The sequence below is a fragment of the Salvelinus namaycush genome, unplaced genomic scaffold (assembly GCF_016432855.1).
Source record: "Salvelinus namaycush isolate Seneca unplaced genomic scaffold, SaNama_1.0 Scaffold12, whole genome shotgun sequence".
NCBI lineage: Eukaryota > Metazoa > Chordata > Actinopteri > Salmoniformes > Salmonidae > Salvelinus > Salvelinus namaycush.
Window position 1 is genome coordinate 417379 of NW_024057897.1, and position 18999 is coordinate 436377.

An 18999-nucleotide genomic window follows, 5' to 3' on the forward strand; every position below is an offset into this window, starting at 1 on the left:
CAGTTCCACAGACAGACAGCTCAACAGACAGACAACTCAACAGACAGTTAAACAGACAGACAGATCAACAGACAGACAGTTCAACAGACAGACAGTTCAACAGACAGACAGCTCAACAGACAGTTCCACAGACAGACAGCTCAACAGATAGACAGCTCAACAGACAGACAGCTCCACAGACAGACAGCTCCACAGACAGTTAAACAGACAGACAGCTCAACAGACAGACAGCTCAACAGACAGACAGCTCAACAGACAGTTCCACAGACAGGCAGCTCAACAGACAGACAGCTCAATAGAAAGACAGCTCAACAGACAGACAGCTCCACAGACAGACAGCTCCACAGACAGTTGCAGACAGACAGCTCAACAGACAGACAGCTCAACAGACAGACAGCTCAAAAGACAGACAGCTCAACAGACAGACAGCTCAACAGACAGACAGCTCAACAGACAGTTCCACAGACAGGCAGCTCAACAGACCGACAGCTCAACAGACCGACAGCTCAACAGACAGACAGCTCAAAAGACAGACAGCTCAATAGACTGACAGCTCAACAGACAGACAGTTAAACAGACAGACAGCTCAACAGACAGACAGTTCAACAGACAGACAGCTCAACAGACAGACAGCTCAACAGGTAGACAGCTCAACAGGTAGACAGCTCAACAGACAGTTAAACAGACAGACAGCTCAACAGACAGACAGTTCAACAGACAGACAGTTCAACAGACAGACAGCTCAACAGACATACAGTTCAACAGACAGACAGTTCAACAGACAGAGAGTTCAACAGACAGACAGCTCGGCAGACAGTTAAACAGACAGACAGCTCAACAGACAGACAGCTCAACAGACGGACAGCTCAACAGACGGACAGCTCAACAGAAAGACAGTTCCACAGACAGACAGCTCAACAGACAGACAGCTCAACAGACAGACAGCTCAACAGTGGAATTTCACTGGGGTAAAATAAAATCTGTAGCAGTGGATCTTGAATGACGGTGTGTGTGTGTGTGTGTGTGTGTGTGTGTGTGTGTGTGTGTGTGTGTGTGTGTGTGTGTGTGTGTGTGTGTGTGTGTGTGTGTGTGTGTGTGTGTGTGTGTGTGTGTGTGTGTGTGTGTGTGCGTGCGTGTGTGTGTGTGTCTGAGGGTAGGGATGCTTTCTCACTATGAGGTCAGCGATAACCTACCTGAAGCTTTTTTTTGTTATTGTGACACATCAAGTAAATAAAAACAATGTTTAAAGCCAGGACCCAGTTTCAAGCCAGGACCCAGTTTCAAGCTAGGACCCAGTTTCAAGCCAGGACCCAGTTTCAAGCCAGGACCCAGTTTCAAGCCAGGACCCAGTTTCAAGCTAGGACCCAGTTTCAAGCTAGGACCCAGTTTCAAGCTAGGACCCAGTTTCAAGCTAGGACCCAGTTTCAAGCCAGGATCCAGTTTCAAGCTAGGACCCAGTTTCAAGCCAGGACCCAGTTTCAAGCCAGGACCCAGTTTCAAGCTAGGACCCAGTTTCAAGCTAGGACCCAGTTTCAAGCTAGGACCCAGTTTCAAGCTAGGACCCAGTTTCAAGCTAGGACCCAGTTTCAAGCTAGGACCCAGTTTCAAGCTAGGACCCAGTTTCAAGCTAGGACCCAGTTTCAAGCCAGGACCCAGTTTCAAGCTAGGACCCAGTTTCAAGCTAGGACCCAGTTTCAAGCTAGGACCCAGTTTCGAGCTAGGACCCAGTTTCGAGCTAGGACCCAGTTTCGAGCTAGGACCCAGTTTCAAGCTAGGACCCAGTTTCAAGCTAGGACCCAGTTTCAAGCCAGGACCCAGTTTCAAGCCAGGACCCATCAGAAATCAATCACAACCTACAGTAGGCTGCGACCCACAAGGAATCAACTCAAACCAGGAGTGAGTCCCAACCCACCGCTCGGAAAACACTGCTCCATATCACATACACATAACTACTCTCCACATCTGACACACACACATGACAAGGACAGGGACAGGACAAGCTCACAAATATCTTTAGGCTTTTATGTGGAAGTAAATTGACAAATGTACAATGACCCAAATGTTGCACCGTTCAACCTTTTTCACCCCCCACCCTTCCCCAATACATCACAACCCCCCAATACACACAAACGTTACTGTAACCTACACTACAACCCCCCAAAACACACAAACGTTACTGTAACCTACACTACAACCCCCCAATACACACAAACGTTACTGTAACCTACACTACAACCCCCCAAAACACACAAACGTTACTGTAACCTACACTACAACCACCCAATACACACAAATGTTACTGTAACCTACACTACAACCCCCCAAAACACACAAACGTTACTGTAACCTACACTACAACCACCCAATACACACAAACGTTACTGTAACCTACACTACAACCACCCAATACACACAAACGTTACTGTAACCTACACTACAACCCCCCATTACACACAAACGTTACTGTAACCTACACTACAACCCCCCAATACACACAAACGTTACTGTAACCTGTGATCACAGGTATAAACATCAACGCTGAGGCTCACCTGACTGACTGGCGATGAGCAGACCCTCCTGGGTAAATCATAAAAACAAAGCACACATACAACCTGAATGAACAGATGATTAAGGAGATCTTAAACAAGTCCAGTCGGACAGATGGCAGCCATTTCCCCCCCTCTCTGTGGAATAGAGGTTTGTGTGGGTGGTGCGAGAGGTGAGAAAGTGGGATTAATGTCTTACCTGCTCCAAAAACAAAGTGTATTAATGATTGCCTTGAACTTAACTTCTTAACCCCAGGCCGGATCCCTGCTCTCTGCTCTGGGACTAGCTCTGTCAACACACTGGCCCACCTGGATGATTAACCAGCTGTCACGGATAGAGGTGTGAGTGAGACCCTCTCACCTGTTCAAGTTCAAATTTCAACTTTATTTGTCCCAGAAGGCAATTGGTTTTGCAGTAAGGAGCACATGAGACACCTGAACACCTTTACAAATGCACATACAGACGGGTCTTTCAATATACTAGGGTACCAGTGAGGATATCCTACACTGGACAACTTTATACAGCTGTTGAGAAGTCATTGATAGTAATCTGACAATGTTTTTCATGTCATTTCATTAAGAAATGTATAAGAGGATCATAGCTATATTCAATCAAATTCACGAGTCAAATCAAATTAAATCAAATTGTATTAGTCCCATGCTACGAATACAACAGGTGTAGACCTTACAGTGAAATTCTTACTTACAAGCCCCTAACCAACAATGCAGTTAAAAAAATATGAATAAGAATAAGAAATAAAAGTAACAAGTATTTAAAGAGCAGCAGTAAAATAACAATAGCAAGACTATATACAGGGGGGGTACCGGTACAGAGTCAATGTACAGGGGCACTGGTTAGTCGAGGTAATTGAGGTAATATGTACATGTAGGTAGAGTTATTAAAGTGGCTATGCATAGATGATAACAACAGAGAGTAGCAGCGACGTAAAATAATGTGGGGGGGGGGGGGGGGGCAATGCAAATAGTCTGGGTAGCCATTTGATTAGATGTTCAGGAGTCTTATGGCTTGGGAGTAGAAGCTGTTTAGAAGCTTCTTGGACCTAGACTTGGCGCTCGGGTACCAATTGCGGTGCGGTAGCAGAGAGAACAGTCTATGACTAGGGTGGCTGGAGTCTTTGACAATTTTTAGGGTCTTCCTCTGACACCGCATGGTATAGAGGTCCTGGATAGCAGGAAGCTTGGCCCCAGTGATGTACTGGGCCGTACGCACTACCCTCTGTAGTGCCTTGTGGTCGGAGGCCGAGCAGTTGCCAAACCAGGCAGTGATGCAACCAGTCAGGATGCTCTCGATAGTGCAGCTGTAGAACCTTTTGAGGATCTGAGGACCCATGCCAAATCTTTTCAGTCTCCTGATGGGGAATAGGTTTTGTCATTCCCTCTTCACGGCTGTCATGGTGCGTTTGGACCATGTTTGTTTGTTGGTGATGTGGACACAAACAAACTTGAAGCTCTCAACCTGCTCCACTACAGCCCCGCTGATGAGAATGGGGGAGTGCTAGGTCCTCCTTTTCCTGTAGTCCACAATCATCTCCTTTGTCTTGATCACGTTGAGGGAGAGGTTGTTGTCCTGGCACAACACGGCCAGGTCTCTGACCTCCTCCCTATAGGATGTCTCGTCGTTGTCTGTGATCAGGCCTACCACTGTTGTGTCATCTGCAAACTTAATGATGGTGCTGGAGTCGTGCCTGGCCGTGCAGTCATGAGTGAACAGGGAGTACGGGATGGGACTGAGCATGGACCCCTGAGGGGCCCCCGTGTTGAGGATCAGAATTGCGGATGTGTTGTTACCTACCCTTACCACCTGGGGGTGGCCCGTCAGGAAGTCCAGGATTCAGTTGCAGAGGGAGGTATTTAGTCCCAGGGTCCTTAGCTTATTGATGAGCTTTGAGAGCACTATGGTGTTGAGCGCTGAGCTGTAGTCAATGAATAGCATTCTCACGTAGGTGTTAATTTTGTCCAGGTGGGAAAGGGCAGTGTGGAGTGCAATAGAGATTGCATCATCTGTGGATCTGTTGGGGCGGTATGCAAATTGGAGTGGGTCTAAGGTTTCTGGGATAATGGTGTTGATGTGAGCCATGACCAGCCTTTCAAAGCACTTCATGGCTACAGACGTGAGTGCTATGGGTCGGTAGTCATTTATGCAGGTTACCTTAGTGTTCTTGGGCACAGGGAGTATGGTGGTCTGCTTAAAACATGTTGGTATTATAGACTCAAGACAGGGAGAGGTTGAAAATGTCAGTGAAGACACTTGCCAGTTGGTCAGCACATGCGCATTCGTACACGTCCTTGTAATCCGTCTGGCCCTGCGACCTTGTGAATGTTGACCTGTTTAAGATCACACAGTCGTCCGGAACAGCTGGTGCTCTCATGCATGTTTCAGTGTTATTTGCCTCGAAGCGAGCATAGAAGTAGTTTAGATCGTCTGGTAGGCTTGTGTCACTGGGCAGCTCTTGGCTGTGCTTCCCTTTGTAGTCTGTAATAGTTTGCAAGCCCAGCCACATCCAACGAGTGTCGGAGCCGGTGTAGTATGATTCGATCTTAGTCCTGTAGTGAAGCTTTGCCTGTTTGATGGTTCATCGGAGGGCATAGCGGGATTTCTTATAAGCTACCGGATTAGAGTCCCGCTCCTTGAAAGCGGCAGCTCTAGCCTTTAGCTCAGTGCGGATGTTGCCTGTAATCCATGGCTTCTGGTTGGGGTATGTACGTATGGTCACTGTTGGGACGACATCATCGATGTACTTATTGATGAAGCCAATGACGGAGGTGGTATACTCCTCAATGCCATCGGAAGAATCCCGGAACATATTCCAGTCTGTGCTAGCAAAACAGTCCTGTAGCTTAGCATCTGCTTCATCTGATCACTTTCTTATTGACCGAGTCACTGGTGCTTCCTGCTTGAATTTTTTCTTGTAAGCAGGAATCAGGAAGATAGAATTATGGTCAGATTTGCCAAATGGAGGACGAGGGAGAGCTTTGTACGCATCTCTGTGTGTGGAGTAAAGGTGGTCCAGAGTTTTTTTCCCTCTGGTTGCACATTTAACATGCTGATAGAAATTTGGTAAAACGGATTTAAGTTTCCCTGCATTAAAGTCTCTGGCCACTAGGAGCACCGCCTCTGGATGAGCTTTTTCCTCAGTCGATTTAAAACCTATGTTTAATCCTTTATCATAGTTGGTATCTTGATGGATTTGTCCAAAATCGTGTGACATAAAACATTACTTTTCTGTCCTTGCGTTTATGGCAGTGTAAGTTGTCGTTATATCATATATTAAGCATTAATCAGTTAAATTAGACATTGAACCCTGTAAGAATCCTGGCTCTAGCAGTCAGACAGTTTTTTGTATAGAGATCTCAGACATGTCTTCTTTTGTTACTTGGTGAAAACAGTTTTCATGGGCACACAAATCCAAAGTAATAAATGCGATTGCAAATAAAATGCTTCTAACCAAAAGAGTCCCCTAATTACCTTGATAAGTAAAACCTAAATCCATACTGTCATTAATGTGGTTGATCAATAATTATGCATAATACTTATTCGATGCACATTTGGTGTCCAGCTGACTAGTTACACTATGATATTTTCACATTATTATCTGATTTAGGAAGGAATTTTCAGAATGACAGTCAAGTGACCAACAGCTGTTGTGACAGCGCATGAGATGCAGCATCAGCCCAAGTGACCAACAGCTGTTGTGACAGCACATGAGATGCAACATCAGCCCAAGTGACCAACAGCTGTTGTGACAGCACATGAGATGCAGCAACAGCCCAAGTGACCAACAGCTGTTGTGACAGCACATGAGATGCAGCATCAGCCCAAGTGACCAACAGCTGTTGTGACAGCACATGAGATGCAGCAACAGCCCAAGTGACCAACAGCTGTTGTGACAGCACATGAGATGCAGCATCAGCCCAAGTGACCAACAGCTGTTGTGACAGCACATGAGATGCAACATCAGCCCAAGTGACCAACAGCTGTTGTGACAGCACATGAGATGCAGCAACAGCCCAAGTGACCAACAGCTGTTGTGACAGCACATGAGATGCAGCATCAGCCCAAGTGACCAACAGCTGTTGTGACAGCACATGAGATGCAACATCAGCCCAAGTGACCAACAGCTGTTGTGACAGCACATGAGATGCAGCAACAGCCCAAGTGACCAACAGCTGTTGTGACAGCACATGAGATGCAGCATCAGCCCAAGTGACCAACAGCTGTTGTGACAGCACATGAGATGCAACATCAGCCCAAGTGACCAACAGCTGTTGTGACAGCACATGAGATGCAGCAACAGCCCAAGTGACCAACAGCTGTTGTGACAGCACATGAGATGCAGCAACAGCCCAAGTGACCAACAGCTGTTGTGACAGCACATGAGATGCAGCAACAGCCCAAGTGACCAACAGCTGTTGTGACAGCGCATGAGATGCAACATCAGCCCAAGTGCTGGAAGAAAGGTGTTCATGAGGAATGACCAGAATATTTACGTGTCTCATTCATTACGCTGGTGAAGACAGGGTCTTGTTAGATTAACAGAGAAAGCATCAAGGGGGACAGGGGGATACATAGTCAGTTGTACAACTGAAGGCCTTCAACTGAAATGTGTCTTTTGCATTTAACCCAACCCCTCTGAATCAGAGAGGTGCTGTCACACTTAATCGACATCCACGTCTTCGGCACCCGGGGAACGGTGGGTTAACTGCCTTGCTCAGGGGCAGAACGACAGATTTTTACCTTGTCAGCTCGGGGATTTGATCCAGCAACCACTAGGCTACCTGAAGCCCCCATAATGAGTTCATGTTTTCATATGTTTTTGTGCCTCTGATTGGACACCGAGTCTACCGTGCACAATTGTGTAGGATAGACTATTGTGTAGGACAGACTATTGCACAACACCCAATGCCATTCCTATGAATTATTCTGCTAACCTAGTCTCAGAACATTTTGTATTATTATGTACGTAAATCCGAGACTCTCCATTTAGTATGATATGTTACGTTTTGTATGGTATGTATTAATTTGTGCATGTCCATCACCCATTTCGTATTATATGTTACGCATTACAATCCATATTACACAGTATGTTACAAATTTGCAAAACGTACAATATATTAAGAATTTGCTAAATGTACAATATGTTAAGAATTTTTTAAACATATGATATGTTATGAATTCTAGCTAGGTGGCTAGCTGGCTAACGTTAGCTAGGCTATGGTTTAGGGATTTCGGGGGAGGGTTAGGGTTAAGTTCAGGAGTTAGGTTAAAGAGTTGAAGTTAGGGTTAGGGGAAGGGTTAGCTAGAATTGGTAAAGGTTAGGGGAAGGGTTTTCTAACATGCTAAGTAGTTTCAAAGTAGTTAAAAAGTAGTAAGTAGTTGAAAAGTTGCTAATTAGCTAAAAAATCTTTGTTCTTGATGAGATTTGCACTCGGAACCTTTGGGTTGCTAGACATTCACATTATACCATATCAAACATAACATGTCATACTTATCTGAGTGTCCTGGATTTACATTTACTATGTTAGGTCAAGTCTATGAGACCAGGTTGATTCTGGATATAATGACACTAAATTACAAAGAATATTGGGCTTATTGGACAATATAATCTGGTACATAAAAATTTAAAATAAATGTCATTTTCCATGTTACACCTGCAATTTTAAACAATACAATGGGCTTGAAGTAGCCTACTTGAACATAAATTTGGAGCTCAGAAATGTAAGTACTGTAATAGGCCTATATTGAAAATCAGACATTTCCTCAATTTGATGCTTTAAAGGTCCTTGTAATTATTGTAGCCTGTTTCTAAGGTATCTTGCTCCCTTATAATTATCCGCGGTTTCAATTTTTATCCGTTTTTGTGAGAGATGGAGCCACTTTCGTTATTTTCTTGCTGCTTCAATTGAAGGGTGTGGCGCTTCTCTGTTGCGGTAAAACCACGTGCGGTTACTATGACGATTATAACGTCTAATATTGGCTTCAACTTTGCTTTCAAAAAAAAAACTTCCATTAAAAAAGGAACCTATTTTTTTGGTAACTTTCTCATTATAAAAACAGCCATGGTAAGATTCAAATGGTGAGATTAATGCTATTCATGGCTTTCTTATGTGTATTTGCGTTGGCCTCAAAGCATACAGAAAAATCGCCATACATGCATCCAATCTATTTAGCCTGGCAATGTCCAAATTATTCTCACATATTTTAGAATATAATAATAATTTGAATATCAATTCTTTGGCAAGTCCTAAAAAATGCATTATTCTTAAAGTGGTATTTATTTTGACACTTTTTGCATACTTGGGGGGTGGGGTGTTTATTAGGCCCTATATGTACAATTCTATAAATTATACAATTGTATAAGACTGCGTTCCTTAAACGTCTTATGGCTGCAATCCTGCTACCGGGATCGATATGACAACAGCCAGTGAAAGTGCAGGGCGCCAAATTCAAACAACAGAAATCTCATAATTAAAATTCCTCAAACATACATGTGTTTTATATCATTTTAAAGGTAATCTTGTTGTTAATCCCACTAAAGTGTCCGATTTCAAATATGCTTTTCAGCGAAAGCACTACAAACGATTATGTTAGGTCACCACCAAACCACAATAAGCACAGCCATTTTTCCAGCGAAAGATAGCAATCAGAAAAAGCAGAAATAGAGATAAAATTAATCACTAACCTTTGATTATCTTCATCAGATGACACTCATAGGACTTCATGTTACACAATACATGCATGTTTTGTTTGATAAAGTTCATATTTATATAAAAAAATCGGAGTTTACATTGGCGCGTTACATTCACTAGTTCCAAAAACATCAAGTGATTTTGCATAGCCACATCGTTTCAACAGAAATACTCATCATAAATGTAGATGATAATGCAAGTTATACACATGGAATTATAGATATACCTCTCCTTAATGCAACCGCTGTGTCAGATTTTTAAAAAACTTACGGAAAAAGCAAATCATGCAATAATCTGAGACGGAGCTCAGAACAATAGCCAAATTAGCCGCCATGTTGGACTCAACAGAAACCAGAAAATACATGATAAATGTTTCCTTACCTTTGATGAACTTCATCAGAATGCAGTCCTAGGAATCCCAGGTCCACGTAGCTACTTTGGTTAGCGCGTTTGGTAAACGATTCCAAAGTCACAAAGCGCGTCTACTATAACGTGACGAAATGTCCAAAAGTTCCATAACAGTCAGTAGTAACATGTCAAACGATGTACTGAATCAATCTTTAGAATGTTAACATACATCTTGCATAACGTTCCAACCGGAGAATTAGATTGACTTCAGTTGAGCGATGGATCGGAGCTGCCTATCATGTGAACGCGCATGGTCAAAGCATGGTCAGCTCGTGGCAGTGGTGAATCATTCCTGTCTCCTTCGGCCCCCCTTCACATTAGAGTCATCGGACAAAGTTCTATTGACTGTTGACATCTAGTGGAAGCCGTAGGAAGTGAAAACTCATCAATATCTCGCTGTAATTTCAATGAGAGCTTGGTTGAAAATCTAGCACCCTCAGAAAAAATCCAAACAGGAAGTGGAACTTCTCATGTTTTTGCCTGCCATATGAGTTCTGTTATACTCACAGACATAATTCAAACAGTTTTAGAAACTTCAGAGTGTTTTCTATCCAATACTAATAATAATATGCAAATATTAGCAACTATGACTGAGGAGCAGGCCGTTTCCTCTGGGCACCTCTGTGCACCTTTCATCCAAGCTACTCAATACTGCCCCCGCAGCCATAAGAAGTTAAAAATTACAATTAAGTGCTTGAAAAAGTCTCGGAATGTCCTTGAATTTGACTTGCTAATGTCTGTAGGAACCCAGCTTTAAGGATGTACAGGGCTGTGAAAAGTATTTTCCCCCTTTCTGATTTTCTCTATTTTTGCATATTTTTTATACTGAATGTTATCAGATATTCAAACAAAATCTAAAATTAGATGAAGTGAACCTGAGTTTACAGATAACCAAAAAAAAGCGACTTATTTTGTTTATTTAATTAACAAAGTTATGCAACACCCAATGCCCCTGTGTAAAAAAGTATTTGCCCTCTTACACTCAATAACTGGTTGTTCCACCTTTAGCTGCAAGGATGCAACCAAATGCTTTCTGTAGTTGTTGATCAGTCTCTCACATTGCTGTGTAGGAATTTTGGCCCACTCTTGCATGCAAAACTGCTTTATCTCAGCGTCATTTGTGTGTTTTCAAACATGAACCGCTCGTTTCAAATCCTACCACAACATCTCAATTGGGATTAGGTCTGGACTTTGACTAGGCTATTCCAAAACTTCAAATGTTTGCTTTTAAGACATTTTCATGTAGATTTGATTGTGTTTTGGATCATTGTCCAGCTGCGCTTCAGCTTCAGCTCACAGATGGATGGTCTGACATTCTCCTGTAGAATTATCTGATACAGAGAATAATTCATGGTTCCTTCTAGTAAGTCAAGACGTCCAGGTCCTGAGACAGCAAAGCATCCCCAAACCATCACACTACCATCACCATGCTTGACCGTTGGTATGGGGTTCTTACTGTGGAATGCAGTGTTTGATTTTCGCCAGGCATAATGGGACCCATGTCATCCAAAAAGTTAACTTAAGTTTGTCAAAAAACAACTGGAAGCACCTGGATGATCACCAAGACTCTTGGAAGAATATTCTATGCACAAATGATTCAAAAGTATAACTCTTTGGACGACATGGGTCACATTGGGCCTTGTGAAGACCAAACACTGGGAAATTGACAATTCATGTTGCTGTCCTCTCAACTGTACCATATCTTTCACGTCGGAGATTGATACAGGTGCCAACTCATTACATGGACTTCAAACAATCTCAATTGTAATGCATTCCTTTAACTGTTGGCTCATTGGAGTGTAGTGCCCTACTAAACCACTGGGGCTGGGATTGTATGTGTGTGTGGTACATGTTTTACTATACCTGTGAGTACCAAAAGTCCTCACAAGAACAGTAAATCAACTAAAATTCAGAGAAGTGAGAACAATGTGCTGGTCCTCACTTGTAAAAATGCTATTTTAGGCTTAGGGGGTAGGTATAGGGTTAGGTTAGGGTTAGAATTGGGGTTAGCATTAGGTTATGGTTAGCATTAGGGTTAGGGGTAAGGGAAAATATGATTTTGAATGGGAATCAATTGTTGGTTCCCAAAAAGTCCTCACAAGTAAAGTATGGCATAGATATGTGTCTGTGTGTGTTTGACTTGGACTGAAACAAAGAGCGTAAATTCATGAAGGGCGAAAATCTATATATCTGGGATTGGCATGTCTGGCCGATCTGGCTTTTCTACCTTCAATCGATGTTTCCTCGATCGACTACACTTTCTTGTTGCTATGCAGGTCCAGATACGCAGCCAGTCTCCTTGCGAAGCAGCAACGGCGTATTGTCTGTCACGACAAGGGGGCGTTAGTTTAACGTAAAACCACCATTCGTTTATGGTTTTCCTCCCCCCTATTACAAGAGCTACATATTCGGATTTTAATGCTAGCGGTTTAAAACAAGAAAGGACTGTTATAGAGCTATGTAAAAAATAAAATAAAGGAACGTTTCTGGCGCTGTTTGATGTGCCTTTACCCCCATCAACACAGGGTGGTGCAGTTGTGCGTCATTACGCAGGGAAGCCTCCACACCTCTGGCCTCAATTGGTTTCCCCATCATTTCCCAGTCCTCTCTGAAACCCGCCTGCAGTGTTGTCCCGACGAAGTCTGTTAGTATAGAGTTGGTTTAGCCAGCGTTCGCTTTAATTCTTTAATTGGCAGAGTCCAAATCTGACTGTAATTTTCATATCTTCCCTCCGTGGAGACTTGACGAATTATCCAGCCCACCTTGGATTTCTTTGGGATAAACATTTCTTAAGGAATACACCATTCATATAAATGCTTCAACATGCAGCCCCCACCGAGAAAAGTGAGTTTTTCCCTTTAATTGACTATCTATTTCTCTATGATAGATAGCTGGCTAACTAGTAGCAAACAGTGGGATGTTGACTTGCTAATAACATTGATGTGTAACATTAGCTACTTAGCTAGCTTGCTAGTATTATAAGCCAAATGTGGTTTTGCAAATATTGTTAGCTAGCTTGCTAGTATTATAAGCCAAATGTGGTTTTGCAAATATTGTTAGCTAGCTTGCTAGTATTATAAGCCACATGTGGTGTTGCAAATATTGTAACTATAGTATTTGTATTCGGTTGTCAATTTCAACCCTGGTTGTAGTTATGCCAACCAGCTATGCACTACGAGCTGTTTGGTTAGCTAGCTAGCCAGATAATTAGGTCTGGTTGAGGTCTTGAGGAACCGCTATCTGCTAGCTAACGTTAGTTAACCGTAGATAGAAGGGGTCAGTATCTTTGGCTAACGTTAGCGAAATGTTGAATAGCCCAACAGCTATAACTAACGTTAGTCTTCCAGAAAGATATAGCTGTAGGCCAAGCTGTAGTTTTTTTAGGAGCATTCGGGACATAGCTAACTTAGCTAGTTGATAATGTTTCGAAACAAATTTGAAGTAACGTTACGCTGATGAACTATAAACGGGACATAAACATGCATGACAGCTCCGATGTTATCGTTATCGTCATCTCATCTGGACTGGAGAGTAGTAACGGATTCTTCCCCTCGTAAAACATTGTTAACCAGAAGATAGGATGCGAGTGTGCATTTGGTAGCCACAACAATGTTCCATTGTGTGATTTTAACACACCCTTGCCTTGACCTTTAGTGTATTTGGACAAAACGTAACTAGCTAACTATTTTATTCGCGCGGTTAAGTCAATAGACGAAGAAGGAATGTTTCGCTGTTAGTCAGTCAGTGAACAGTTAATAACGTTGTTCGCTAGCATATCACAGCTGTCTGGTTATTACCGACAGCACACACAAGACACGCACGCGGGACACACGGTGCATTTAGTTCCATACTATAGAGACAAGTAGTCAGTCATCAGGTCTCGAGCCTTAGTTTGGATCACCGATAATTAACGACATGGCCTCTGCGGGTAGTACAGTATGCAGTATGTCCATGGGCCATTGTTTACAGTGCACACGTCTTCCCTTTGTGCCTGTGTTTTGTGACAACTCTCTGGTACAATGTAGAATATACTGTAACAAAGCATAGGGACCCTTTGTTCTTTCTGTCTGCCATTCACATGTTGTGTGTGTATGTGAGAGAGAGTCTGTGTTTCTCTTTCATGATCTTAGTTATTCTAGAAGAGGTGTCTGAGAACCAATTACTGGCTTGCAGTACCTCGGCACAGCTTTCAGTTAATTATCGGTTATTCCCGGGTGCTGTTTCTGCTCCACTGGGTCTGTCAGACACATTGTGGGCAGACTGAACATGCCACATCATGTCCTCCCCTTTATGGGTCAGATAGAGAGTACATCTCTTCCTCCCCATCTCTCTCTCTCTCTCTCTCTTCCTTCCCATCTCTCTCTCTCCCTCCCCATCTCTCTCCCTCCCCATCTCTCTCCCTCCCCATCTCTCTCCCTCCCCATCTCTCTCTCTCTCTTCCTCCCCATCTCTCTCTCTCTCTCTTCCTCCCCATCTCACTCTCTCTCTCTTCCTCCCCATCTCTCTCTCTCTCTCTTCCTCCCCATCTCACTCTCTCTCTCTTCCTCCCCATCTCACTCTCTCTCTCTTCCTCCCCATCTCGCTCTCTCTCTCTTCCTCCCCATCTCGCTCTCTCTCTCTTCCTCCCCATCTCGCTCTCTCTCTCTTCCTCCCCATCTCGCTCTCTCTCTCTTCCTCCCCATCTCGCTCTCTCTCTCTTCCTCCCCATCTCGCTCTCTCTCTCTTCCTCCCCATCTCGCTCTCTCTCTCTTCCTCCCCATCTCGCTCTCTCTCTCTTCCTCCCCATCTCGCTCTCTCTCTCTTCCTCCCCATCTCGCTCTCTCTCTCTTCCTCCCCATCTCGCTCTCTCTCTCTTCCTCCCCATCTCGCTCTCTCTCTCTTCCTCCCCATCTCGCTCTCTCTCTCTTCCTCCCCATCTCGCTCTCTCTCTCTTCCTCCCCATCTCGCTCTCTCTCTCTTCCTCCCCATCTCGCTCTCTCTCTCTTCCTCCCCATCTCGCTCTCTCTCTCTTCCTCCCCATCTCGCTCTCTCTCTCTTCCTCCCCATCTCGCTCTCTCTCTCTTCCTCCCCATCTCGCTCTCTCTCTCTTCCTCCCCATCTCGCTCTCTCTCTCTTCCTCCCCATCTCGCTCTCTCTCTCTTCCTCCCCATCTCTGTCTCATATGTGACTGACTGAAAGGAGAGATGGAGTGAAGTCACTTTTCCCTGATAAGCCCCACCATGGACCACTCCCCCTCCATCTTCAAAGGCAGGCAACATGAAAGCTACAGAACACACTGATTGTGCTCTGTGCTGTTGTTTTGTCTAGAACAGTCATGAATCTCTGACTGCATAACCCCAGTGAATAGTCACTGGAATTCTCCCCCCAAGAGACAATGAGTACCGTTGCATGCACACAATAGTAAGATTGTATTATGGATAGTCAGGCTAATATAATAGGTCATTTAAAACGTTGACATGCTTTGTAAGAAGAACGATTTCCCTAATAATCCTGTTTACATGACACATCTGAAATCGGGCGACCTGATGGGACTTAAATAAATGCAGAAAATCGCTAATCAAAATAAACTTTCGACCATGTTATTTTTGCGAAGCCTATTTGATTCGGAGTTCAGACATAGAATGTTTGCATGTGAAACTATTTCTAAGATGCAGTGGCGGATTTAGGCACAGGCGGCATCTTGCCGGAGTCGGCATGGGGCGCCCGCACAAAAAAAAAAATATATATATATATTCCAAATGGTGACATTTGCGCGATCGGTTTTCTATCGCTCATTTGCACGTCACGTCAATGATATCATGTCACCGTGTGGGACTGTGTGTCAATTAACCTTGTCGGAGTGGGTGACCTGATTCTAGTTTGGGAGGTAAGGTCTCCCACTCAGAAGTACGAGATGGGGCGGGGGTAGGTTGACCTCAGGTCTCCCCACTGGAAGCCCGAGGTGGGGGGAGCGGGGACTCTATCAAATAGCTCACCTCTAACTTTGTACAGTACTAATGGAATTAGTTGTGCAATTTAGTTTGTGTGTTTCTTGTTTGAAGTCCAATAGTGTAATAATCAGGTTCCCTTCTTTATAAGTGTGGATTCTATTTGTGTATTTGTGTGATATAGGATTTGTACAATTTAGTTTTATTTGTGTTTTTGTTAGCAAAAGGATAATAGTGTAATAATTAAATTATCTTTTTAATTTGTATTTATATACTACAATTTGTTTCTAAACTCAGCAAAAAAAGAAATGTCCTCTTACTGTCAACTGTGTTTATTTTCATGTTTCAAACTTAACATGTGTAAATATTTGTATGAACATAACAAGATTCAACAACTGAGACATAAACTGAACAAGTTCCACAGACATGTGACTAATGGAATAATGTGTCCCTGAACAAAGGGGGGGGGGGGGGGGTCAAAATCAAAAGTAACAGTCAGTATGTGGTGTGGCCACCAGCTGCATTAATTACTGTAGTGCATTTCCTCCTCATGGACTGCACCAGATTTGCCAGTTCTTGCTGTAAGATGTTACCCCACTCTTCCACCAAGGCACCTGCAAGTTCCCGGACATTTCTGGGGGGAATGGCCCCAGCCCTCACCCTCCGATCTAACAGGTCCCAGACATGCTCAATGGGCTTGAGGTCCGGGCTCTTCGCTGGCCATGGCAGAACACTGACATTCCTGTCTTGCAGGAAATCACGCACAGAACGAGCAATACGGCTGGTGGCATTGTCATGCTGGAGGGTCATGTCAGGATGAGCCTGCAGGAAGGGTACCACATGAGGGAGGAGGATGTCTTCCCTGTAACTCACAGCATTGAGATTGCCTGCAATGACAACAAGCTCAGTCCGATGATGCTGTGATACACTGCCCCAGACCATGACGGACCCTCCAAATCGATCCCGCTCCAGAGTACAGGCTTCGGTATAATGCTCATTCCTTCGACGATAAACACAAATCCGACCATCGCCCCTGGTGAGACAAAACCGCGACTCGTCAGTGAAGTGCACTTTTTGCCAGTCCTGTCTGGTCCAGCGACGTTAGGTTTGTGCCCATAGGCAATGTTGTTGCCGGTGATGTCTGGTGAGGACCTGCCTTACAACAGGCCTACAAGCCCTCAGTCCAGCCTCTCTCAGCCTATTGCGGACAGTCTGAGTACTGATGGAGGCATTGTGCTTTCCTGGTGTAACTCGGGCAGTTGTTGTTGCCATCCTGTACCTGTCCTGTGATGTTCGGATGTACCGATCCTGTGCAGGTGTTGTTACACGTGGTCTGCCACTGCGAGGACGATCAGCTGTCCGTCCTGTCTCCCTGTAGCGCTGTCTTAGGCGTCTCACAGTACGGACATTGCAATTTATTGCCCTGGCCACATCTGCAGTCCTCATGCCTCCTTGCATCATGCCTAAGGCGCTTTCACGCAGATGAGCAGGGACCCTGGCATCGTTCTTTTGGTGTTTTTTAGAGTCAGTAGAAAGGCCTCTTTAGTGTCCTAAGTTTCATAACTGTGACCTTATTTGCCTACCGTCTGTAAGTTGTTAGTGTCTTAACGACCGTTCCACAGGTGCATGTTCATTAATTGTTTATGGTTCATTGAACAAGCGTGGGAAAACAAGCATGTTTAAACCCTTTACAATGAAGATCTGTGAAGTTATTTGGATTTTTACAAATTATTTTTGAAAGACAGGGTCCTGAAAAAGGGACGTTTCTTTTTTTGATGAGTTTATTTGTCTTTGTTACTTCTTTTTGATATTTATGTGTCTTATTTTTGTATATATATTTATATAGTTTTAAATGTTATGATTATTTATTTGTTGTTCCACATTTCGGAATAAAAATTAGTTATTTTGTTTGGGGGGGAGGGGTGTTCATATAATCTAGAACCGCCACTGCTAAGATGCATACTTTCAGTTTTTTCCCAAACTTTCTTCGCTCGCAATAAGAGGGAGGCTTGCGCCACACACAAGAGGGAGGCTTGCGCCACACACAAGAGGGAGGCTTGCGCCACACACAAGAGGGGGGCTTGCGCCACACACAAGAGGGGGGCTTGCGCCACACACAAGAGGGGGGCTTGCGCCACACACAAGAGGGGGGCTTGCGCCACACACAAGAGGGGGGCGTGCGCCACTTGTGCTGGTACACTGCTGGAATGCTGATTAAGCTGTTGACATGTCCTAATAATTTGAGAATCAAGATTGTTCAGAAAACCAGGTGCTTTATTCGGCGTATGCGTACTTCGTAACTTTACGCCGATTTTAAGATAAGCAAAGGCGTCCGCATGCTTCAGTTCCGCTGGCCCCCAGCCGCTGGCCCCCAGCCGAACTCGGCCAGCCCAACTGAGTGTGCTCGCATACTCCCTCAAAAGATATTTGCTTGAAGGAAAAAAAGAAAGTGGCGATAGTACTGTTTATCCATTTTGAGACGCCATAGCCAGTATACACTTCCTCAAAATATACATTAATTTAATATAACTCAAGATATCTGTCATTAACTTTGACGTTTTTTGACGAAGTGATCTTAGTCGGTCAATTTGACATCTAACTGAGATGTTTAGTACAGTATTTTCCTATGAAACAATGTGCATGAAAACAAGTCGTCTCCCGTTGAATGACAACAAGGTTTATTGACAAATCCCTACCATTGACCTTTCGCCAACGAAGGGGCGTAGACTTTGGCTCCGAACTTCGGCTTGCCTCCAGAAAAAATGTTGTGTACCTGAACAGCCGAGAAAACCCTCACAGTACAAAATCTTCCTAACTGTTTCGGCTGGGAAACATGAGGACGCCTTCTGGTGTTTACATGACTAACGCCATACTCGGCCTACTGCCATGATCAATTTAATATGTAATTATTAGTGTGCATGTAAACATACTCAATGGCTGATGAGTGTGCGTGGGTGAGTTGGTCGTTGGGCTGAGTCAACGTTGATCGCTGTTCGCGGTGAGTAAAGTAATACTCCCTATATTTTCAATGCATTTTACCACAAAAGGTGGGAAAACGGCGTTTACCTTTGATTACCCTCCGCTACACCAGTTTAACTTTGATTACCCTCCGCTACACCAGTTTACCTTTGATTACCCTCCGCTACACCAGTTTACCTTTGATTACCCTCCGCTACACCAGTTTACCTTTGATTACCCTCCGCTACACCAGTTTACCTTTGATTACCCTCCGCTACACCAGTTTACCTTTGATTACCCTCCGCTGCACCAGTTTACCTTTGATTACCCTCCTCTACACCAGTTTACCTTTGATTACCCTCCGCTACACCAGTTTACCTTTGATTACCCTCCGCTACACCAGTTTACCTTTGATTACCCTCCGCTACACCAGTTTACCTTTGATTACCCTC

At 44.0% G+C, this 18999-nt stretch overlaps 1 protein-coding gene across 1 annotated transcript in view; it reads left to right on the forward strand.

Moving 5' to 3' along the window:
• The first annotated feature begins 12337 nt into the window (after positions 1-12337).
• The window catches only part of LOC120036063 (F-BAR and double SH3 domains protein 2-like), a 98140-nt gene continuing 91478 nt past the window's right edge, over positions 12338-18999 (forward strand). Inside the window, exon 1 of the mRNA XM_038982523.1 lies at positions 12338-12506. Coding sequence (XP_038838451.1) covers positions 12486-12506 — 21 coding nt within the window. The 5' untranslated portion in view covers positions 12338-12485. The remainder of the gene's footprint in view (positions 12507-18999) is intronic.